The sequence below is a fragment of the Phymastichus coffea genome, unplaced genomic scaffold (genome assembly GCF_024137745.1).
Source record: "Phymastichus coffea isolate CEN01 unplaced genomic scaffold, Cenicafe_Pcof_1.1 PCOF00047, whole genome shotgun sequence".
NCBI lineage: Eukaryota > Metazoa > Arthropoda > Insecta > Hymenoptera > Eulophidae > Phymastichus > Phymastichus coffea.
In genome coordinates this window covers 539,530-562,330 of record NW_026706858.1, presented here as the reverse complement: position 1 = coordinate 562,330, position 22,801 = coordinate 539,530, and the positions used below count along the sequence as shown (strand labels likewise).

The window sequence follows — 22,801 nt, the reverse complement described above, 5'->3', positions numbered from 1 at the left end:
AATTTGTAAACAGCTCGGACACAATATTTATACAAACTAGACATGTATCTCATATACATTTATATGGGAAATCCCTTTATAAATTAATCCAAAAATTAAGGAAAACGCGTTTGTGTATTTTTGTGATTAATTAAATTGTAAAATTTTCTTATTGTAGTTATAGAATTTTTCAGTCGATCTAATTTTAGTTATGAAAAATTTCATATGGTTGTATTGATTATATTGTGGCAGTAGTTTGCTATGAACTTAATCAGCAAAGTAACAATTCAGGCATATAACTAACTAAAAATGTATACATGCACAGTAAACGGGGAAATGTCATCGTGCCTGTCCTGCCTTCTTATGGTTTACCAACCGAAACAGTGGGCATTTGAAAAAAATTGATAATCATAAATTTTATTGTTTAAATTACGACTTATAAATTTCGAAGCGTTCTGTTCTGCACAAGTATCTTTTGAAATCGTTTTGCACGTTTGTTCCGTAAATTTTATGCAGATTGTTAAATTGTACGATACTTTTGTATATCGATTACGGTAGTAGGTCAATTAGAAGCGCCAATAGTTGTGGCAAGTGAAGTATGTTCGCACCAATAACAATTTATAATTCATTAATTTTTTTCGCTGTACAAACCGCTACAAAATGAATAATTCGTAATCTTGAACTTTTTTAAGAGCTAGCTTAAAGAATTCGTCAAGTGAGTAGACAAATTAATTCGTACTATTCATATTCAAATTCATAAAAAAGCAAAATGTAACGTGCTTTATAGTACATATATATAGTTAAAACAAAATGTGTTCAAATCTTTGTTTACACATCGTCGTTTGTATTCTGATTCTGATTGAACTTTTTCTGTGCATTTGCATTCGAAAACATTGAACAGCTATAATGTAAAGCCTTTTATAGTTATTCTCGAGGTCAATATTTTGGCAAAATCGCGGCTTTTCTCTGAAAAATCGTTTTGATGTTAATCAAAGAAATCATTTTGAAAGATCATTCTAGATCTTTGTCGATTTATCTATATGAATTCTTACATATACATGCAGGATTAAGTGACCGCCCATAGCCTTTTTGTATGCTGATCTCTAATTAACTGTGTATACATATGCGTTTTCATTATGCGAGCCGCTGTATCAATAACAATATCTACATATACAAACTGCAGACGACGTGCCAAAAGTCGGGGAAACAGAACAAATCACGTTGCCTCGTCTGAATTTTCACTTTTTCTTGCCTTTTCCTTTCTTTCTTTTCTCATTTGCTTCCTCCATCTTCGCTAGTTCCATTTCGATGACTCGTTGCTTCTTTTTACAAGTCGGCGTCTTTGAGTACCAATCTAAAAAATAGATAGATAAATAAATAGTAATAATCATAAACGATGCATTTTTTTGAGTCGACTGTGAAAACTTACTTAGAAAAGCGTCTTCCTCTTCTCGGTAGACTGGATCTTTAGAGCTAAGTGCGTTTATCAATTCAATGTGCGTGAGCGGCTGAACTCTCAATTGCACCATTCGCTTGGTCGTCATCACCTGCGACATAAAGTTCGTTATATGCAATGTTCTTATGCGATTTATTACTGGTTTTAAATTGCCGTATAATACCTCATTTATCGTTTGAAGTACAGTTCCGATCGTAAATCCATCGCAGATTTTTGCCATTCCCGACGTGTCGAATTGTCGGCTGATACCTGAATACTAAAAAATAAAGATGAATTTTAAATATCACTTCAAAAGAAAGCTTTGGTAAAATTACCTTGTAGAGAAGATTTTTCCAAACGAGCGACATGGAGCCGTAATCAGGCCTTGGAATAAAAATAACTTTGTCGTACGTCTGATAAATGAGTTTTTGGTCTCCTTCCCAAGGACTGCGCGATGTTCCAATTAGAATCACACGGTCTTCGTTCGTTATGCTTTTAATGAACTTTGGCAAATCTTTTTTCAGTCTCTTTGGGTCTGTTTTATCTGTCTTTGGCACTTTTTTTACGAATGGCTTTTCGGCACCGTCCATAAAGATCACAGACGGCTGAAGTAGTCTGGATACCTACGGTTTACATAACTTAGATTTTTTCATTGAACTGATCGTAATTTACGCAAATATCGAGGCGAGTATTTTTTAAGCGACATATGAAACTCGACAGAACAAAAGAAGCTGAAAAAAGGCGTACTTTGGAAATCAAATGGAGCAGCATGATGAGTCCAGATTTACCGGGATACTTGCCGGCAACGTTGGCCGGTGTAATATCAAACAATGTCGCACCGAGCTCCGTGCAGATCGCGTGCACTAGCATCCGTTTGCCGCTTCCGCGTGGACCGGCTATCAGCACTGAACGTACCAATGGCGTCATTTCTCGTAGTGCTTCGCTGCCCAGCGGAAGGATGCAGTATTCTTTGACGATTTGTCTTGTGTCGCCTGAAAATTTGCTCGATTGACTTGCGCTAGGCTTCGATATAGTAGTGTTAGAAAATATTACTTGGAAATACCTATAGCGGGTAAGGGATCACTGCCTTTTGCTCTAAGGTCAAAGTTGGCATATGACTTTTGTCCATTGAAGCTGTCGATGCGTACTTCGGGATAGAGTTTGATAATGCCCTGCTGCAGTAGCTCCTCGAAAAGGGACTCGGTCGTTCGATCGGGCGTCAAATCCTTCTCTTTCTTGCGTTTGTTTTTCTTTCCGCTACGTCGCACTCGCTTTGGCGCCTTTTTCGCACGCTTGCCTTTCGTGCCTTTGTCCCGATCAAGAGCCGCTTGCAGCGCTTCTATGTCGGCTGGCAAAGAGCAAGAGAGCAGTTGTTTCAGTAGTATATTTTGTGTGACATTCGCAAAACGTGAGTCGTTTCGTTTCACTCGGATCGAAGATAATAATAAGCATTCGAATGAATTACATTGCACAATTATAAGGTATAAAAATTATCCGAGCGCAACGCTCGTGGCATCTATCTCGTGAACGCGACCAAATCAATTATGCGCAAAGAGCATTTCTTCGCTCGAGTCTTGATAATTCGTTTGACGGCAAGAAGCGCACAGCGTATCCACCAATTGGAGTGCTGTCAGCGAGCGACTCGTGTCCAGAAACTGATGAGCCGCGTGACCGGCCGATCGAGTCTAATGTGACGCGCGGACAGCTCACCTCTCAAAGCCTGATCGACATCGACGCGCACTTCGTCTTCGACCTCGCGGCTCTTTTCCACGTCGACCATGTCGAGGTAGGGCCCTTGCTCGAGATTCCGCGACTCGTCTTTGTCGCGCCATACGTCTTGATACTCCTGGTTCGCTTGTATTAATTCTGGCAGAAAATTGGAAGGGACGGGCTTGAAGCCTGGCTCGGATTCGGCATCCGACGTTGGCTCGGCTTCGCTGTCCTTCTTACCCTTGCTGGATTTTTTCGAACGTTTAGATTCTTTCGACGACGAGCGATTTGTCGAATTACTCAATCTACTTTCTGTGTCCTGTGGAAGTTAGATCTTTGTAAAACCACAATGGAAAGGCTAGCAGCTGAAAATTTATCGTTCCAGCAATAAAATGACACATTGGACTTGTTAGAACAGCGATTGAAAAGCTAATCTCGCCGGGTACCTGTCGGCTAAAAATTATGCGACTACCGCCGCTCTCAGCCGACGGAAGCTCCGGAATTTTACAAGTTTGCTTGTAGTACGTGTTGATCCAGTTGCGAATTTCGATTCGTATATTTTCCTCCATCAACGCGCTTTTCTCTAATCTAATCCTCTCTTTCGCTTCGACGGTATAGGCGTCGTAAACTTCTTGAAACTCCTTTTGCTTCTCGTAACGTTCTTTCTCGATTTTCTCCAGTTTGCGCGCATTGTTCGAAATCGTTTGCGACGGTTGCAACATGCCTATAAAACATTACGTGAAAACCAAGCAACTAAAATTTGACAATCCAATTTTACCGATCAACAGCATTTCGTCGAGTTTTCGTTGACGAATTCCACGCCTTGTCGTGTAGCCACGCCAGACCTTTTGAATCTCGAGAGCAGCTGCGATGCCGGTCGTAGCGTCCGGAGCTCTTGCCTCGGCTCTTATCGTCGACCTCTCTTTCGTCTCCAGAATTTCCTTCATGAACTGGAATCTCACGCGGCCTTGTCTCGCTCGCTCGTGCGCCTTCGTCAATTTCAACGTTTGCTTACCCTCTTTCGAATGAAATACATCTGATTGAAATAGCTTTACCTGTATCAGTCTTATTGCTTCGAGTTCCGCCATCTTTTTGCACTCTGGCTTTTCCTCTAGTTCGCCGAGATTTCTCAGCGTTTCCTCGATAAATTTTCGCCTCGACAGAATTTCTTGTTCTCTTTCCCTCCTGAAGTATCTGGGCACTCGCAGTTCTATCTCGTCCGGAGTTAATTTTCGACTTTGAAATTAACAATTTTTAAGTCACCTATGGTTACCAGCTATCGAAATGTCTGAACGTGAAACTCACCTAAGCAATGCGTCATCGCAATAATTATACTCGCTTAACTCCACCTCGACCAATTCATGCTTGAGCTCTAAAACTCTGCCGATTAGCGAATCCAAAATTCTTTTCAATAATGGCCGCTTTTGCGGCTGGACAATCTGATCGTAACACTCCTCGATTTTGTTGCCAATGTCAATGTAACGTACATACAACTCGGCTAATTGTCCTCGAACTTCGGCTCGTTCTCGCGGCACTTTCGTTTGTTGCACCATTGAGTCCAGCTGCACTGTCTCTTCCAGTAGATTTTGCGTGCTACGCCATATCTCGTCGTACATTGCATTCGACATTTTTAGCGACGATTCGGTTGTAAATAGTTACTGTTAACAACTGAAAATCAATTGTTCACTTACTAGAAAAAATATTTTTCACTGTTCATAATTGCTTATACTTTTATATTCGGATGAGTGTATGAGTAATGATTTCCAATAATCGAATTTTCACTTGCCAGCGATGGTATGCAGTTGATTCTGTTTGAACCAAAGTAATTTCGTAGATAAACGCTTAGACTAAGATTCTCATGACCGGTACATTTGAAGCCGAACACTTTGTGTTTGTTTTGCTTTGGTATCTAAGCGAAGGCTTGTTTGATCAATTTACCGGCACGGTTGAGTCGCTATTTGCGTACCGAATTAATTTTGGAGCTACGAATTCTTTTTAAGGATCATAATGTACACTCGCGAGCAGGCTCTTGCTCTATTTATAGATTTTAAACATATATAGCAATTCGATCAAAGCGTGAGTTCTAAATGAGAGTTACAACGCTACTTCGGAGCATTCCACATTTAGTATATTCGATATAACTCTTACCAACTTCAAACTCCTCATTCACACTTTTTTTATTAACTGTTAACTCTTTTTAATCTCCATGTCTTTTTGTACATCAGAAAATATGGCAATTAAGATCTTTTATCAAACTAATCAATTATACTTATGACAATATCACATAACAGTGATTTCTTGGACCCTCATGTTATGGTTTTCAAAATGTTTCTAAAAAATCTATGAAATAAAGTATCTTCGAAGAAAACGAGCAATTGAAGCGATATGTTTACGTATTAGCATAGATAGCAATAAAACTATTGGAACAAGAAAAAGTAGCCCGGTTGAACGAATCGGCAATATTTTTTTGGGAAGGGAGATACGCGCGTAGCTCTAGATTTTCAAAAAACGGATGATATTTGATTACAGTAGTTACCTTTCTTACACTATTATTTAATTGCCATGTAACATTTCTCTTTTTTTAATTCGGAACGCCGTATTACATTTTCATAAGTTGGTTTTTGTTTGAATGTCAATGTACGTATATGCAATTTAACATGATCACATAAGAAATAAGTTCCGAATATCGGCTTGTCTATTAAAAAAGTATAGGCAAGCCTATCGTAATATACACTCACGACATGTCAGAGTTAATTTTGAAAATACATACTTTAACAATCCGGGTATTGTATCATTATTAATTCATAACATATTGTTGTTTTTGTTTTTGAAAATAACGGTTTTTCTGCAGTACATTTGATCAACTCAATATTCGGATGTATGTATATTAATCCGCTGGCTGAGTGTGTAATGTAAAGTTAATAATATTGTATTCTAGTGTTATATAGCTTGCAATTAAATGATTTTATCAGAAATTGATAGTACATTCTGTAGCCGAAAAATTTTGTAAATAAATTAAAAACCAATAAAACAAAGCACAAAAAAGTATAAGAAACACTTATAAAATTAATTGCCTGTACAATTAATTGAATAATACAATGTTCGACCGATTTCGATTTTCTCATTGCAAAATCTTGCAATCTATTGTTTTTATCTGGTGCAAAACTTTTTGTATACTACAAAACACTCAACTTAGGTAAATGATCATCGCGGCAATTGTCGGCAAAAGCAACACCAGGTTTCGCGACACATGCAATATATACATCCATGTAACATGTATGCGTGTACATTCAACACTGTCGCTGTCGGCATCTATCTATATACACAAAAGAGATCGTGTATGATTGCGGTATAGTGTCTCAGATTTGCCTTTTTTCCGTTTTTGTTGGAAATAGACAAGAGCTGGGTTTCGCTGGTGATGAGATTGTCTTTCCGATAGTAAAATGGCATCGGGTTTGGAGCACTTTGTCAACAACGTGCAAGTATTATCCTCGGAAGGTGAGTAACAATTAAACACCATAACCTATCCGGCATTATTATTCTTCGACAATGTAAATTGAATATTTTGTAGGTAATTATCGTGAATTGAGTCTGGCTTTGAATAGATTTAGCGATGTGCTGCTGAGGAACTTGCAGTATCTTGATACTGTTCTAGAAACCTTTGAGCTCCAGCAACATTCACTTGGAATCCTTGCTGTACTTGTCACAAAAGTTACTGCTTTCAACAATGGCAATGCTCCCCTTGATAGGTTCAAGCCACTGCTTGCTCAAGTCCAAGAGTTTGTTGCTGGTTGCAACAAGGTACAAGTTCAATATATGCCTGAACTATGTAAGTTTTCATTTGTTGTTTAATTTGTTTATAATTCTATCATAAATTTCATAAATTAACTATGAAGATAACAAAGGGATTTTTCTTGTGATTTTACAGATGCAGAGTTGTTTCATCAGGTAACAGTAGCATTAACAGAATTGAGAACTCCGATAAGGGGAATAGATCTGATGTGCAAAGCCATTCGCAATATACAATCTTGCGATAGCCAGCTGACTTCCATTCACGGAGATCTTTGCAAACTTTGCTTACTTGCCAAATGTTTTAAACCTGCCTTACAGTTTCTGGATGTTGATGTTACTACTATTAGTGTAGATGACGACGCCAAGCATTTCTTACTGTATTTTTATTATGGAGGTATGATCTATACTGCTCTTAAAAACTATGAGAGAGCACTGTATTTTTATGAAGTCTGTGTATTGACACCGGCAAGTGCAGTCAGCCACATCATGCTTGAGGCATATAAAAAGTATATTCTAGTTTCTCTTATTTTGAATGGAAAGATTTCAGCATTGCCTAACTACACTTCTCACTTAGTCAAAAGGTAATTAAAACTTCGGTAGTTGGAATTGAATACTAATATTTAATTATGAATTTTACTGAAAGAGTAAATGTTTTTCATAGACATATAAAAAGATTGAGTCAACCTTATCAAGAACTTGCAACAGCATATGGTACAAATAGTTGTGACGAAGTACAGGGAATAATGACTAAATACTATGAAATGTTTACAAGAGACAACAATGAAGGATTAGTTAAACAAGTGCTTAGCTTTCTGTACAAAAAAAACATTCAAAGACTCACAAACACTTTCTTAACGTTAAGTTTATCAGATGTCGCAGCACGTGTCAAGTTACCAGGTCCAGAGGCAGCTGAAAAGTACATCTTGAATATGGTAAAATTATGCAGTTCTTGGCAGTTATGGTATTTTGCTAATTAAAAAGATTAATATATAAACGTTTTTGTAGATTGAAGATGGTGAGATTTTTGCTACTATTAATCAAAAAGATGGTATGGTTATATTTCATGACGACCCAGAGAAATATGATTCACCAAGGATGCTGGCAAAACTTGAAAAAGAAATGGCAGAGTGTGCTCAACTAGGTAAAAAGGTGCTTGAAATGGAAGAAGAGGTGGTTGTAACTCCACAATATGTACGCAAAGCTTGTGGACAGAACGATCAGGATGACTCAGCTGCTGGCCCAGCACCTACCAATCTTACAAATGCTCAAAATCAACCAAAACTCAACACATACTCTATGTAACGCAAATAAGTTATTATTACAGAAATATTTTGAAACGTTAGTTAAAAACTTCTTAATTTAATTGTTTTAACTTTCTTTTTTGGCAAAAATCTATTATTTCATGTTACTTTTTGGAAAGCTTTGAATGGAATACTTGAATAACTGTCAATTTTTGGAAAAATTTTATTGGATAAATCAAGGCATTACAAATAGTTTAAAGGTGATTGTATTATGTATGTATGTAAATGATAATTAATCAAGTATTCATGTAAGGGATAGTAAGATGAGAGAAAGTTAAGCAGTCTGCTAATTATTTTTCAAGTATTTAGAAGTTTAGAAATTGAAACTTTTCACTTTGATCAATACTTTTTTAAAACATTTTAATTTTTGATTAAATGATCAAGAACAAATTAGGAATGTGATATTTCGAGTAACGAGTGAGTGTGAGTTACATTATAAAAAATGTTTCATTAGCCATGTTTTCACATTTTACTATGAAGACAAGTTGTTTGTAGTTGTGTGGTAATTAAAAAACATGGGTATGAAAGTATAGATAAGTATTTAACAATTTCATAAATAAAAGTCAAAGTTATTCATTTCACTGCAAATTTGAAAGCACTCAGCTAGAATCATATAAAGCTATTAATTAGACTGTATTTTTTTAGACGAATAACATTTAATTTCCTTAATACTATATTAGTTAATTGGAAAATTCCATAAATTTTTTGTAGTTGAGAGATTCAATAAAATAGTAGTCGTCAAAGTAATCTTCAAAAATTGACTTTTTATTACAATAACAACATGAAAATGAAATTTGTAATAAAATTGAAAGTTTTCTTTTTTTCACCAATTTTAAACACTTATTTACACGTTTATAAAAATATTACTAAACATGCAAAGCAACACACATAATAACACTTATAATGTTTATTAACATTAATACTTATGCATCACGAAAAAGATTTAATTTCATTAATAATTTCATCACATAGTTCATTCAAGTTCTTGGTGCCATCAAAAAATTTAATACTATTGTATATATTTTTATCTGCAACAATTTCTGCTTTGTGCTTTAAATATTCAGGCCAGATACATTTATCAAAGTACCCTGGTACATCAGGAGGATCATAGATACGATTTTTTCTCCTACTCCAACACACTTCTTTAGTTATATCTATAAAATACTTTTTATCTATTAATTCAGCTATTGGTTTATAATTGTAAATTAAAAATCCTTCTATAATGAGAACGTTGATTTTTTTTTCTTTATTCTGTTGAGAGGAACTAGTGTTAGGAGTTATGATTTGTACTATATCCGAATACATTTTTGCCATATCAAGACTGGACAAAATATCCCAATTAAAGTGATTCAGCTCTGGAATCAAAGTATGCCTTGGATCATCTTGAAGCAAAAAGTATTGGTCTTGATTGATCAATATTGAATCGGTAATGCTTTTTTTTAATTTATTTGATATAGTGGTTTTTCCACTGCATGTAGGTCCAGCAATACCAATTATCAACCACTTCATTTTAATTTAATTGTACCAACTACTTTTCTAACTAAAATATAATCAAAAAAATGGTTAGTGAAAGAAACCACTGGATAAACTAAATGTCTATTCTGAGGTGTGCTCATAAAAACCTTATCTCTCTATTGCATAACAGCTAATTAGATGCTGATCCAGTTAAACAAGGTTTATCTAGTACTTAAGTTATCTCGAGACTCAAGACAAAATAAATAAAAGATAACTTATATCTAATGTGTCAATTGTTGCAAGCTACTTTTTTTATGGATCATTCATAATAAAACTTGCAATAATTATATATTTAGTTTTTTTTATTTTTTGTTTTACTACCGATATATGGATAAATGTGGTAAGCAGTAAATATGGTTAAACCACCTACAAAACAAAGACCACTTATGGCAGGAACCATTAATGCAATTTCATGAGAGTAGAAGAAAAACTGAAGTCTTTCATCGTCAATAAAAGGTGACCCAATTACCCACAATGAATAATACAAGAAAATAACAGTTGCTGTTATCAATAATACTTGTCCTCTTTCACGATCACTGCTTAACATCTTTTCTTTTCCATCAAATAATAACAATATTATTTAACCAGTGTATTCAGCTTCAAACTTCTGGAAGTCTTCTTCGTTAAACACTGTCTTCTCTTCTTCAACTGGCTTCTCTTTTTTGATTACGTAATGCTTTTCAACAGCTCGCATTAAAATCTAAAATGTCAATAAGAGACTGAAAATAATTAGAAATGAAATGGCAGTTAGTAAATTTTGAACATAGTCTACCTTTTCTGTAGTTTCCGAATCTAGTGCATGTTTACTTAAAGACAAAAGCCTTTGTACATTTTCATCCGTAGGATCAGCCTTCAATGCCAATTGCTTCTTTACTTCATCAACAGTTAACTTACTTGTTCGTTTTAAGACACTATGGCAACCTAAAAATATAAAAAAAAGTATTGCCATCAATTTATATAAGCGACACATCTTAGCAGTAATTACTTTTTGTACCTCGTTTTTTAGTTTTAGCAAGAATCCTCTGATTTACAGGAATCAAATCGAGAGCTCCAGACGACTTATTTCTCTTTCTCTTTTTATCTTGAAAACATACATGGAATAAAAAAATTACCACCAAGATAACGACAATAAAGAAGTAAATATAAATAATTAACCTTATTTACCTTTACTCGAATCTGTTTCAGAATCAAGTAACTCGAGACTTTTCCTAACTAGAGATTTTGACATTTCGAATCAATTATGATGACCTAATGAAATAATTTTTAACTTTGTCATTTGTTAACTTTAACGAAAATCAATAGTTCCAAATCGGATTGTTGATCGCATCGATGATCAACGTGCACGTGAAAAATGTTGTCAAACATCGATGCACGTACTGTATTAGTAGCCGGTACAGACGTTTGTTACAGTTACCACATAAGGTAAATAATACTTTTCGAAGTTAGCAATTAAAAACAATATAATGGGAAACAGAATTTTAGGAATCCATTATAGTAATAAAAAGAAAAATAATAAAGAAAACTGAATATCGTTAGTAGAATTAACAAAATTAATTAAATTATCTGTGCAATTTATTTTTAACTGTGAAAAAGTCATATTAAGTTAACTAAATGATAATTTTAATTGTAGGCGTAGTATCATTGCTTTCTCAAACGATAAATAATCATTATCCAGGTAATAACTAATAGGATTCACCTAGATATAGGTTTTGTAACTGGTGGTTCTGCGCCAATCGCCATGGATCCCCGGAAAACAGTAGCGTGTAATCTGCTTGACTTGATCGGTTGCGTTTTAGATTAGGCTAGTAGTTAGTCTATAACTTTTGCAATTGAATTGAATGCATTTAATCCTTGTAAGTTTTATTCTCGTCCAAATTATGCGGGAAAGGTTATTATAGAGATGAATATTCATCACTGCAGATGTGATATTTATACCAACATGTAAAATACAAGGAATTATTGATCCATCGTTAAAATTTTACGGAAAAATCAGTATACTTTTTAAGGTCAATCTGGGAATAGTATAGCTACTGTCCACACAGTCAAGTAAATTGTAACGATTCAATTAATGTTTCTTTGTATAAAATCGAGATGCGATGCTGTATGAAAGAAAACATGAGGCTTTCGATAGATCAGCTGAAAAATGTCATTTACTCGTTGCAATCGAGTACGACATTGTTCGTGAATCTTCAATTGGCAATAAAATAAAGCTTGCTTGAGCACCGCTATAGCTATATACGTAAAAAATATACATTAAAGGTGGCGTCCTTTCTTATGAACGACTGGATAATTCGCATACAATTCGATTGGAAGCAGCACGGACTGCGCTCGTCATTTTGCCTTACCGACAAATTGACACGCATGGAGCAAAGGATATTTTGAAAATGATGACAATAGCACCAAATACATAGAAACGGCGAGCGCGCGCGGGCCAATAATTGCAAAGGTATGTCGTGCGGGACGAGTGCTATTGGCAGACGGGCGATCGTCAGCCCGGCAAAATAATTAGCTCGCTCTAATCATGGTCAAAGCTATTCTTGCCATTTGCCCATTTGCGCGGCCCGAGTCGCTCCCTTGTGGGCGTGCACTTGGCGTTCTCGTGTGACGTTTCTCCTGGATCGACACAGCCATGCGCCGACAGCGTTCGAAATAATTAACACTTCTAGAACGCGCTTTTTTAACAACGCAGACCGACCGAAAGTGCGAGTGCTCACGCGGCGCGACGGAACATATAAATTGCAGCCGCAGCTGCCGCAGCTGCCGCCGCCGCCGCCGCCGTACCGTTCAATGTGATCGATGCGCGCGCGAGCACCGAATGAGCATAGAAGCGCCGGGGCAAAAAGCCGCTCGCGCATAATTTTCTTCTTTCGCATTTATCAGCTGCAGCAGCAAGCTCGGCATATATCTGTATACAGGCAATCGCTGGCATTGACTTACGATCGATGCGCGAGCTTTTTCTCTCGGGCGTGCGTAGACTCGAACGTTGATTGATTAATAAGCAGGCGCTTAATTAGACCGCCGTGTCATCGATGTGCAGTCTAGGCGCAGCCTCGCTCTGTCCGTCCATCGAACTTGGAGCTTTCTTCGCTGCGTGCAGCTGTCGCCGAGCTTTCCTTCGCGACTACGCAGAAAACTTGGAGAATGAAAATTCAGTGGCGCAATAACTGTCGTGGACTGGACGTAGAAATAGCCGGAGTGAAAAACAGCCGGACGGCTTAGAGGCAAGAGCGAGGCGAGGGCGCGCTGTCGAGCGCTCGCGCGGAGTCGGGCCAGTGGCAAATAAATGCAACGGCGCGAAGGGCAGGGCTTTCGGAGGCCGCGGTTGGAGGCCGGGTTTTCGCGCGAGGGCTTACCGATGCCGATCGATCGACGCTCCGCGTTCGCGGCGAACGCGCGTTTGAATGTTCGCGCGGAAAGTCGCCGCGCTAATTGGCAAAAACGCGCAGCCTCGCTGAAAGAGGAATGCACGGTCGTTGCGCGAGCCGCACAATGCCAGTTGCAAATCAAATGAAAGGCGCTCGCGAGAGACGAGGGCAAAAAGTCAATTGTAACGAGGCGTGTCTTCTTTCTCCGCGCATTCTTCGCCGCCGCTGACGGCGCGCGCGCTCTTCGGATGATGTCCCTTCAGGAGAGACTCGATGTCTGCATGTCACCGTAGGCTCCCGTGAAGTTATCAATCAGCGCCTCGAGTGAGTCATTCTCATTCCGAGCGGCGACTTTGCGCGCTTCTGCGCCAGCCTCCTCGTCCCGTTTCTTCTGCCACGGCTCCTCGAAGTGCTCTCAGCGTCTAATAGACTCGCTAATGAGCAAGTCATCGAAAAATTAAAATCCTCGCCAAGCTCTTCGTTTCAAGGTGTCGTTGAGCAGGAGACAACGAGTGGGTCCGCGTGTCGGAAAAGCATCGACAAATCATCGACCCTCGTCGCGGTTAGGAATTCGCAAAACAGCCGGAGCGCGTCCATTCCTGCATAATTGAAGACGCAAGTGGCGATCGCGGCATCGGTAGACATCGCTCGCGACAGGAATCGGCCGAGAATCGCCTGTGCATCTTGTGCGGGCGGCGCTGCTCCGAGCGCGACATTGTTACGTGTTATTGGAAGATTAAGCTCGGCAATCGCATCGCCGAGACGGCCGCGGGCTCGGGGAGGGAGGCAGCGATCTGCCCCCTCTCCCGTCGGCCTCTCGCCTTTTGCTTTGCCGCTGCCGCGAAGGGGCCCAGCTCGGGCGCTCCGCGCGCAGCCCATTCGGCCTGCGAACGTCTCTGCGTCACACGGGGCACGACACCCGCGGGAGATCCCGTCTAGCTGTGCCGTCGCGTCGCCGCGCGTTTAGATAAGCGCACGAGCGCCCGAACGCACGAGCGCCTCTCGTCCTGTGCTTTAGCTGCTCTCTGTGCAGGTGCTCTGTGCGGGTGATCCAGGTTTTCTCGTGCTAGTGTTCAGCTGCCCTTGGCGCACCGCGGATTGCCGCTACAGGTTTGGCTTTTCCTTCAATTCTCTAGCGCTAATCAGTCCTCCGCGCGATCACTAGCGTGTGCGTCTCGAGCGAGTTGCGAACGACCTCGGAATAGGGTTATAGGGACGATAAGAGGCACTGCATTTGAAGAAAGAGGACGCTCAAAGCGATCCCCGTCCAAATGCAAACCTGGCGATACGGGCGAAAGAGAGAACAAACGGCTAAACGCTTATTGGGAGCAAGCGCTCGCGCCGGGTATTCCCATCAGGACAAGGCGGTAACGACGAGCGTTGTTTTGGAAAAACAGGCCGTCGAGTGCGAGTGATACAATACATACGTACGCAGGAGCGAGGCGAACCCGGGCATGCACTTGCGAATTCAGTAGAAAACTGACCCACGATCTCTCGTCTCTTTTTCCTTCAAGCGGAAAATCCTCGGGGGAATGGTTGTTTTCTAGCGGCGCCTCTCTCTCGCAAAACTTGTTCCTCGCGCCAGCGCGCGCATTCATAAATCCGAGTTTGAACTGTTCATGCAAAAAGAGAAGGAACAAAGGGTGAAAAAGAGAGTATAAAAACGGAATTCCGGCGGCGGAAGAGTAGCCAACTTGTTTGCATTACATCCGCCGGGAGAGCTTGCTGACTTTGGTTGGCCACTTGTGTAGTCGTCTGGCGCACACCTCGCTGCGCCGTTGTTCGCCGCGGCGTGTTCTTCTGTTTTTGCCCTGGCCAGCGTGCGATTTCTCCTTGAACATCCGGCGATCGACTGTACGCTCATCGCGATAAGTTTCTTTATTAAGCTACTCCTCTCGGCTCTAATCTCGGCGGCGATTCTTTGCCGCAAATAATTGGCAGGCATGTTACGAGAAAAGCTCACACGGCAAAGTCTCGCAGGTCGCGAGCCCTCGAATTAATGAATATTAACTCGGCGCCTGTAATTCGCGAAGGGAGCGATCGTTAGAGAGGCGAGAGGCGCAGTGGACGCATGCAAATCGTCGCAAGAGCACAGAGCCACCGCGGCATTAGCCCGTTCTTGTTGCGCATCCTCTCGCATCTGATATCGTCGACGTTTCCCTCTCTGTCTGTTATTCGAATATAGTCAAGTAGGGAGGCCACTGCACCTGCTGCCGGAGCTTCGCTTGTTAAGGAATCCCATTGCCGGCATTTGGCTTTAAAACTATTCGCCACGTGTATTGTTGTTGGTTGTGCGAAGGTTTTCTCCTGGCCAAAGACGCCTGACCTCTTGTTTCAAATTTTCGTAATTAATGCGTAATTCCGCCTGGCAGCCGAAATAATGTTCTCGGAGCCAAGTGAATCCAAAGTCGGAGAGTCTAGTCGGAGTTCCGCGGCAATTGGTAAGAGATCGCTCGACAGCTCTCCGAGAAATGCACTTAGCGAGCGGGCTCGCAGGAATACATTGATTTTGCAGCAGCCGATTGACAAAGTAGACAAAGTGCCCGGGTTTGTCCGCAACGAGGTTAGGCGCGAAAGCCAGCGCACGCCGGCGCGACCGATTGATCGATCGCTTTCCGAATGAAAGAAACGTCCGACGCGGCGAGTCAATTAGCCGCGAGAACGACGTCGGCCAATTAATTAGCTCTTGGCGCGCGCCAGCTGAGCCGTTTAAAAATCTGGCGCTCGAATTAACGGAATCTCGCGAGCGCGAAGAAAAAGTCGCGTGGGATTGTCGTGTCCCGGTGGCGATAAACGTCGCGCAATTTTTTCGCGTTAGCGGTAAATCAGCTTGATGGACGCGCGATCACTGTGGCGCTTTTGCTAAAAGCTGCCTGCCCGATCTGCCGATCTACGACGTCACGAGCTGGATCTTCGTCCGTTCTTCGATCGCATGCTGATCGGCGTGTCGGTCGCGCGTGCGTTTGCGAGGAAGCGAAGCGCAAAGTGCGAATCGGACTACTCGAACGAGGCCAACAGGGCGCAGGCCAAAGATCGAGTGTGTCACGGCAGAAAAACGCAGAAATTTTTTTTTCTGGCGAGCCCGACAGAGCGCGGGCCTATAAATCCGAGCGGCACAAGGTGAATCGCCGCGGTCGAAGCAGATCACTCGGTCGCCGCACTTTGTCCTCTGCCCTTGATTTCTCGTTACCCGCGCACCAGTCGATTAACGAGCCGCCAATTCGTTTGCCATCGGCCCCACCGCGCATTCGCTCGAGCTTCTTGCTTCTGCAACGCCGAGCTTTCGACGATGCGATTCGCAAAATTTGCCAATAAGCGGAAATTGCTCGCCGAAGGACTTGACGGTGGCGCGTCTTGAGCGCAAAACTTTTCGGAGCCAAGCAACTTTTACGCGCTTTATTGCATCGATGCGGCCGCGCCCAGAAGAGTTAATGAGGCCGAAATAAAGTATCGGCTTTTCGCTCACTCCGATAATCGCCAATACACCAGACTCGGACAGTCTCTCGCATTATTAGTTTATAGTAGTTCGGCCGAGCGTCGCCTCAATATATTTATTCGCTGCTTCTGCCCCGATAGCTGCAGAGTTATTAATTCTTTAATAATCTGATAAGCATATTATCGAATGATTATTTGCTACCGCGGCAAAGTATACTTTATCAATATATTCAATTAGCCTGCACGCTCGATAATTATTGCGCTGCAGTCAATAACAATGCTCTGCAGTATGCGGGATGAAAATACGGTTAGAAAATTAAACGAATCAACTTTGTCTTTTATTTCTAATACCTATTTTTATACCCCTTATCAGTTTATTTAGACAATCGAGCCTTGAGTATCGTAAAATCTATGTGTACTTTTCTTGGTTCTGGAAAACTACTGTAGTGCATTCGATTCAAATGCATATTTTAATTTTATTCCAAGTCAATGTTTAAACTCAAATGATAAATTCTTAGAAATCAGCCAGTGGAAATGCTGACAATTATAAACGAATCGAGCTCAATACAGGACCTGGTCGTAAGGTGTCATTTAGCGAAATCAAGCTCAAAAGTTGCAAAAACGCGAAATTTCACCTTTCACATGGAGCCCTCGTTTTATATCTTCCTCATCCCACCACGCGCCTCATTACGATTTCTTTGAAAAGCATCTTCCATGAAACCACGTTTAAATGCTGATGAATTTGCGGAAAAATATTTTTTCGCGATTTTCTTGAAGAGGATATTTTAAAGGGTACTCCAGTTAGTCAACTTGTGGCTCAAACCCGAATAGTTTTGCAATTTCTGTAAACATGCATTGCGAATCGATAAAGAATTTTTCTAAACTTGCGCTAATGAAATATCATTTTCCGAAGATTTGATCAAATGTCCAACGTGAACATTTAAGTCCTTGCCAACCGCACGTGAACCGCAGACCAACCCCATATTTTGGGGGATTCCAGTTGGTTAGACATGTTTTTTGTTTTTTTAATGTGTAAAAAATGGAAACGACAGTTCAGAAGTTACAGTTGAAAGTACACAAAACAAGAGGACAACTTTGCAAAGCAATGTAAATAAATAAGAAAAACGTGCCGTTAGATAGTCAGCGAGCGATCAATGGAACTTTTGATTCGGCTTAGCGCGGTCAGTGAATTTCACGTGTGCTACATATGATTTTACGACCACTCGAGGTGGTGTATGTGTTTTTTTTTTATCTTTGTAATCTGCTCGTCGACGCAAATATATTCGCACTTTTAGTGGCTTCTTCTTTTTTTTCTCTACGTGGCTTAGTGTCGTGTGAAAATGGCTCTTTTTTATACGCGCTTTTTTACACTGACATCACGTAAATTGAAAGTGAAATTTTCTTTCGTCCCAAGCGACAGCTTTTCGTTTGCCGCTGTCTCCCCCTCGATAAACTCGTATTCGCGGTGGCGTGGCGTTCGAATTATCCGAACGCTCCAAGTCCACCCTCTGGTAATTAAATTTGCAACTGTAATTCTACGCGTAATTACGCTGACATTCGTCCGCTGTGTTGTGCCATAATTTTTTTTACGACTAATTAAAAGAGCTCAAAACAGTCAAGCTCTCACACACGATATGTATGTTAACTCGATAATGGAAAAAAGCTTTTTAACATCAATATGGCGGAATATTCATTGGCGCGCAGCTCAATTAGATTATCGCCCGCGCCCGCGCGCGAGTTTACGATGATGCACGATTAATGCTGTTTTTTTATTGCCTGATAGCGACCGGATATGTAACGAAGAGGGAACCAATGAATGTGTTGAGGTGGGATTTGCATAGATGTAAGAAGTACTTGTGAGAATGATCACGACAATCAATATACGCTTATTGATTTTCAAACTCGATAAGAATTATTTAGAAACATATTTATTTTATTGTTTTTAAACAATTGCACTGTCATTGAAATTTGACAAAACTTGTTAAGTATTTCAATATTTTCAAGAGCTTTCCATTCACAGCAAACAAGGCGGTTAAATATTCTTATTTTGGAGTTCGACGAATTGGATACTGCTTATTCTATGTTACGTGTTTTTTCGCGTCCTCGGCTTAATTAGCTCACTGCTGAGTGCATTTTGACGGCACAATCCCTGAAAATCGTTGCGTTGTGTATGGTGTAATTGATTACGACAACATTTTTTTCCATTAGGTCGAAATTGAATGTCGTATTGAATGTCGTATGCTAATGGGACCTACTTTTTACAGTTGGGCCAAAAAATGGAAAAGAAATTTATTTTCGTAGTAGATTTTTTGAAATAATCAATATCGAGGAATAAAAAGTGAATAATTAAATGTCAAAATCAGTTTTTGAAGGTGCAGCATCGAAAATTATTATAATCAACTAAATCAGAGTATTCTTAATTCGTAATTCATTCAACGTATTATTTAAATACACCAGATCGAGGATTTATATGAATCGATAGATAAGACATTTATAGAGCGTCTTATCTGCATAAATAATGAGCTTCTTCAAACAAGTCGGCTTTCTACAATAACACTGACAACTTGTAAAACTAGTATTGTTATCACTTTTATCGTCGGGCTTTGCATTTTCTTTACGCGCGTTAATGAAAAAATGTAGACATAGCATTCTTTCGAAACATCCAGATCGCTCAATCTAAGTTTTCTCTCTCTCTCTCTCTCTCTCTCTCTCTCTCTCTCTCTCTCTCTCTCTCTCTCTCTCTCTCTGTCTTGCTCCCAGAGGATATGCGAAGTGAAGGAATCTTTCAAAGGCACAGCCTTGATACTCAAGTCAGGACCAGTCTTACATGATCTTGCGGAGAAGTTGGAGCGACGCGAAACCTCGCCAATACAAAAGACATGATGTTGTTGAAGATTCCATTGCTTTGGACGTTGGTCTCTACTGTCGCAACGTTTACAATAACTTATTCAAATGTCGACCCAGTGATGCAATGGACTGAAGTGTTCCCCAATAGATTTGTCAAAGATATGCAATTTGATGATGAACAGTATGTTCTGGTGTTAATGAGATGGAAAAATCCAGCTGAAACCTATGAGTTAACTGTTCGTACTCATACTTTCAATGCTTTTGTACATACGAAAGTTTGTAACGTCAACTCGCCATTTGGGATTACCAGTGAGTGGGTGATTGCTGAAAGTATTACTCTCTTGAAAAGCAATAAATCGGTGCTCGTTTATTGGAAAGAGACTAACAAGACTGAAGGTATGTATTTTTTGCGAGCCATCAATTTATCGACTATCTTTCACGTGCTCTACAAGATATTGCTCGTTTTATTTACTGAAAATATGTACAAGAATTCATTAAACTGAAAATCAATTTATCGGCTAATGTCAAAATTTTGCAGAAAATATTTGTAAGATTCTCAATTATTGAAATACTGGATAATTGTTGCAGGCAAGCTTGCGAAATTACAAATCATTTTGACAGATAGCTGCCAATCAAGTCCCTACATCTACGTGAAAGCAACCAATAATAAAGCAGCCGATTACACGATTGTCAAGTTCGAGCACACATTCGAGGTCATTTTCCGTGACGATATATCAAGACCGGCGTACGTCAAGTTGGCTTTCGACTTCTACGGGACACAATTGACGGACAAGCCCGAGCCTATATTTGCAGATCCGGTCGATGAATTAGGATTGATTTCCATAGAAAAAGTTTATGCAATGAATTTTTCGAAAATAGAAGATTACGTGCTGATCGGTGATAAAGAGGACTTTAGATCGGGCATCTACAAAGACGTTTACTCGCCAATTTCGGGATGGCTGAGAGCAGAAGGTATCCATTCGTTTGCCCACGCGTACTCCAACTCCAGTGGATACGCCACGATCTGCTGGCAAATGTTTCAATTTGAAATCCGGTGCAAGCCGCTCGATCAAATTCAGGAATTTGCCGAGGAACCCGAAGACTTTTTGATGGTGCTCGTGGATCGATGGTTCGACTTTCGAGCGTTCTCGATTTACAACAAACCCGATGGCGAATTGTTATTTGTTCATGGGGCCTACGACGGTAGACATTTAATTGTCGTAGAGAAGCCATTAACAAGTGGAAAATGCCGAAGAATCGCGATGATTGAGATTCCTTATCCTCTGCACAGAGTTGAAGTGACTTATATAGGTGACAGTGAGTGGTGTTTAGCGTATATCGCGAGAGCACGAAAAACCGAGTACAGTGACGTTTACGAGTTCAGTGGCGGATGCTTTCTGGAATTCTTTTATCAAGAAGTTACCTCGTGCGGCAATCCTGCGATGAAACGCGGCCGTGACAATTCGGCTATATCGCTTTTACCCACTTAAGTTAATGTTATATACGAACAATGTGCAATAGTATTTTATTTCAAACTCTACGTACGTAATAATCCACGAATAGTGTAATAAATTATATATGTCATTCCCGCACTTCTGCCATCAAACATATACGTCATATAATTGTGTGACTGCGAATCTTTCATTGCGTTTATTATGGTGTTATTTTAATCTTCTTGCGCAAACATGCTAATTATCGCTAGCATCATTTCTTTAGTATAACTATAAACATCTGTAAATAATACTTTCTATTCTTCATAAATAAAAATAACAATCAAATCTGTATTCATCAATTTTTGTAATATATATATATATATATATATATATATATATATATATATATATATATATATATGTATATCAACGATATGTAATCTGATAAAGACGAGTATTATTACTGTCGTTAATAAGTGGTTTTTTATATGTAGAAGAAAATGATTGTTTTTTAGCATTTTAGAAATAGAGTAAGTCAAAATGAGTCATTAATCAGATTTTTTGTAAATGTAGCAACTACAAGTTAAGTCACGTATTTATTACGATATTCGGGCACTGAACAAATCGGACTGTAATGTAATTATAGTAGACATCGCCTCGATGAAATGGAAAATAGATTACTTGTAACTGATGAAATGCAATTGAATGGAAAGTGCAGAAAAGCGACGGAAATTCTGCTCTCTCATAGAGTGGCACAGGGCCGTTTACCAATCGTCAACTCAAATTTCTCGTGTCACCAGTGAACACGTAAAATAACGTGAAATTAAATTTGCTAGTAAATATGTACATATAATAATTTGAAATTGCCAAGTATTTGCCATAATATAATTTCAAATATTTCAAGTACGTATAGCATATAATTATGACGTTTTTATTCGATCCTTCTTATTTTTTATTCTTATAATTTTGTTTTCATGCGATATCCTAATATTGAGTGGTTATTTTTAAAATAATTTAAGAAATAAAGAAGAACGATTTATAAATTGTTTGGTAATTTGTAAAGTCCTTAATATGCTGAATATGCAAGGGAACGTTATTTTCAATGGCAGACTAAATCCGTTACTCGAGCAAAGTGCAGTTGCAATCGAAATAACGCATGAAACGAAAATGTTTGAAGCTAATGTGGCAACAAACAAATGTTAGCAGGGAAAGTGAAATGTAATTACGTTCTATATTATCACAATGATTTATCGCGAGTATTATGCGAATTATGACATCAGTAAAATAGTCTTCAACTACGATGGAATACCGTTGAAAAATAGCCGAGAACTAGTGATAATAGTGGATATTGTAACTTCACGTTAGTTACATTTCCAACTGTAGGCGGATCTAAGTGATCATGGATCAGTTTATAACCGTCCTGTTTGTGTGCATCCATATCGGCGAAGGATCAAAGATACAAGTGCACATGTACTGTTGAAAATCAAAGTGTTTGTGTCGTGTGTTTCCGCAATGTTTAGAGAAACGAGTGCAGTCGATAAAAGAGGAAGGAAAGAAAAGCGGCTAGCGATTTCTCGAGCAACACTCGGCCGCGTCGAAGCATCCAATTATGTGAAAAAATCTGGCGAGCTGCGCACATCTCCGGCTCGCTTCGGTCGCGATCGATAACCGATATGCATCGTTGAGACTCTACTCGCTCATTGCTCGCGAGTGTACTTGTAAGCAGCAGAGCCCATTACCCGCTGCTCGAACACTATTACAATACAATAGAGCATCGTCTTTTCGCGTTTGTTTTTCTTCTCTCTCTCTCTCAGCCCTCTTTGCCTTTCGCATCTTTTGTCCGCTTGTTGGCCCCCTTTTTTTATTTTGAACCCCGATTAGCTTTGTTCGTTCTCGGCATAATGCCTTCATTTAGCCGAAGCTACTACGACGACGACGCCGAGAATCCCGTCGACATTACCATATTTTATACCATGATCTTTAATTTTT

General features: G+C 39.8%; 4 protein-coding genes across 7 annotated transcripts; 1 reads left to right on the top strand and 3 right to left on the bottom strand.

Moving 5' to 3' along the window:
* Positions 1–230: 230 nt before the first annotated feature.
* Positions 231–4,977, bottom strand: LOC131665021 (dynein regulatory complex protein 11). Of its 4 annotated transcripts, none has more exons than XM_058936608.1 (11): positions 4,430–4,977; positions 4,180–4,360; positions 3,903–4,113; positions 3,571–3,848; positions 3,125–3,443; positions 2,478–2,762; positions 2,162–2,406; positions 1,750–2,037; positions 1,599–1,691; positions 1,409–1,526; positions 231–1,333 (listed from the first exon to the last, which is right to left on the bottom strand). In XM_058936608.1, exons 1-11 carry the CDS (start codon positions 4,750–4,752, stop codon positions 1,218–1,220), a joined length of 2,457 nt encoding a protein of 818 aa, XP_058792591.1. In that variant the 5' UTR covers positions 4,753–4,977; the 3' UTR covers positions 231–1,217. The 4 variants fall into 4 exon arrangements, with proteins under 4 accessions (XP_058792591.1, XP_058792590.1, XP_058792589.1 ...); XM_058936607.1 differs by having other exon boundaries at positions 1,409–1,691; positions 4,430–4,792; positions 4,854–4,977; XM_058936606.1 differs by having other exon boundaries at positions 1,409–1,691; positions 4,430–4,814; positions 4,854–4,929.
* A 1,458-nt stretch (positions 4,978–6,435) lies between these two features.
* LOC131664974 (COP9 signalosome complex subunit 3) lies at positions 6,436–8,950 on the top strand. Its single transcript, XM_058936517.1, has 5 exons — positions 6,436–6,622; positions 6,696–6,953; positions 7,053–7,497; positions 7,578–7,848; positions 7,922–8,950. The coding sequence occupies exons 1-5, from the start codon at positions 6,568–6,570 to the stop codon at positions 8,216–8,218; spliced, it is 1,326 nt and encodes a 441-aa protein (XP_058792500.1). The 5' UTR covers positions 6,436–6,567; the 3' UTR covers positions 8,219–8,950.
* Positions 8,951–9,131: 181 nt separating this feature from the next.
* Positions 9,132–10,027, bottom strand: LOC131664976 (nicotinamide riboside kinase 1). Its single transcript, XM_058936518.1, has one exon. The coding sequence runs from the start codon at positions 9,724–9,726 to the stop codon at positions 9,148–9,150; it is 579 nt and encodes a 192-aa protein (XP_058792501.1). The 5' UTR covers positions 9,727–10,027; the 3' UTR covers positions 9,132–9,147.
* A 141-nt stretch (positions 10,028–10,168) lies between these two features.
* On the bottom strand, positions 10,169–11,077 carry LOC131664977 (active regulator of SIRT1-like). The gene is made up of 4 exons (XM_058936519.1): positions 10,897–11,077; positions 10,727–10,813; positions 10,505–10,653; positions 10,169–10,432 (listed from the first exon to the last, which is right to left on the bottom strand). The coding sequence occupies exons 1-4, from the start codon at positions 10,958–10,960 to the stop codon at positions 10,313–10,315; spliced, it is 420 nt and encodes a 139-aa protein (XP_058792502.1). The 5' UTR covers positions 10,961–11,077; the 3' UTR covers positions 10,169–10,312.
* Between the last annotated feature and the right edge of the window lie 11,724 nt (positions 11,078–22,801).

Coding starts and splice junctions, on each gene's coding strand:
- LOC131664976 (XM_058936518.1), bottom strand. CDS start 9,726: ATGAAGTGGTTGATAATTGGTATTGCTGGACCTACATGCAGTGGAAAA.
- LOC131664974 (XM_058936517.1), top strand. CDS start 6,568: ATGGCATCGGGTTTGGAGCACTTTGTCAACAACGTGCAAGTATTATCC. Junction 6,954..7,052: donor TCAATATATGCCTGAACTAT/GTAAGTTTTCAT, acceptor GTGATTTTACAG/ATGCAGAGTTGTTTCATCAG. Junction 7,498..7,577: donor ACTTCTCACTTAGTCAAAAG/GTAATTAAAACT, acceptor TGTTTTTCATAG/ACATATAAAAAGATTGAGTC.
- LOC131664977 (XM_058936519.1), bottom strand. CDS start 10,960: ATGTCAAAATCTCTAGTTAGGAAAAGTCTCGAGTTACTTGATTCTGAA. Junction 10,814..10,896: donor TGAAACAGATTCGAGTAAAG/GTAAATAAGGTT, acceptor TATGTTTTCAAG/ATAAAAAGAGAAAGAGAAAT. Junction 10,433..10,504: donor ATTCGGAAACTACAGAAAAG/GTAGACTATGTT, acceptor TTGACATTTTAG/ATTTTAATGCGAGCTGTTGA.
- LOC131665021 (XM_058936607.1), bottom strand. CDS start 4,752: ATGTCGAATGCAATGTACGACGAGATATGGCGTAGCACGCAAAATCTA. Junction 2,038..2,161: donor TGCTCCATTTGATTTCCAAA/GTACGCCTTTTT, acceptor TGTAAACCGTAG/GTATCCAGACTACTTCAGCC. Junction 1,692..1,749: donor GGAAAAATCTTCTCTACAAG/GTAATTTTACCA, acceptor TTTATTTTTTAG/TATTCAGGTATCAGCCGACA.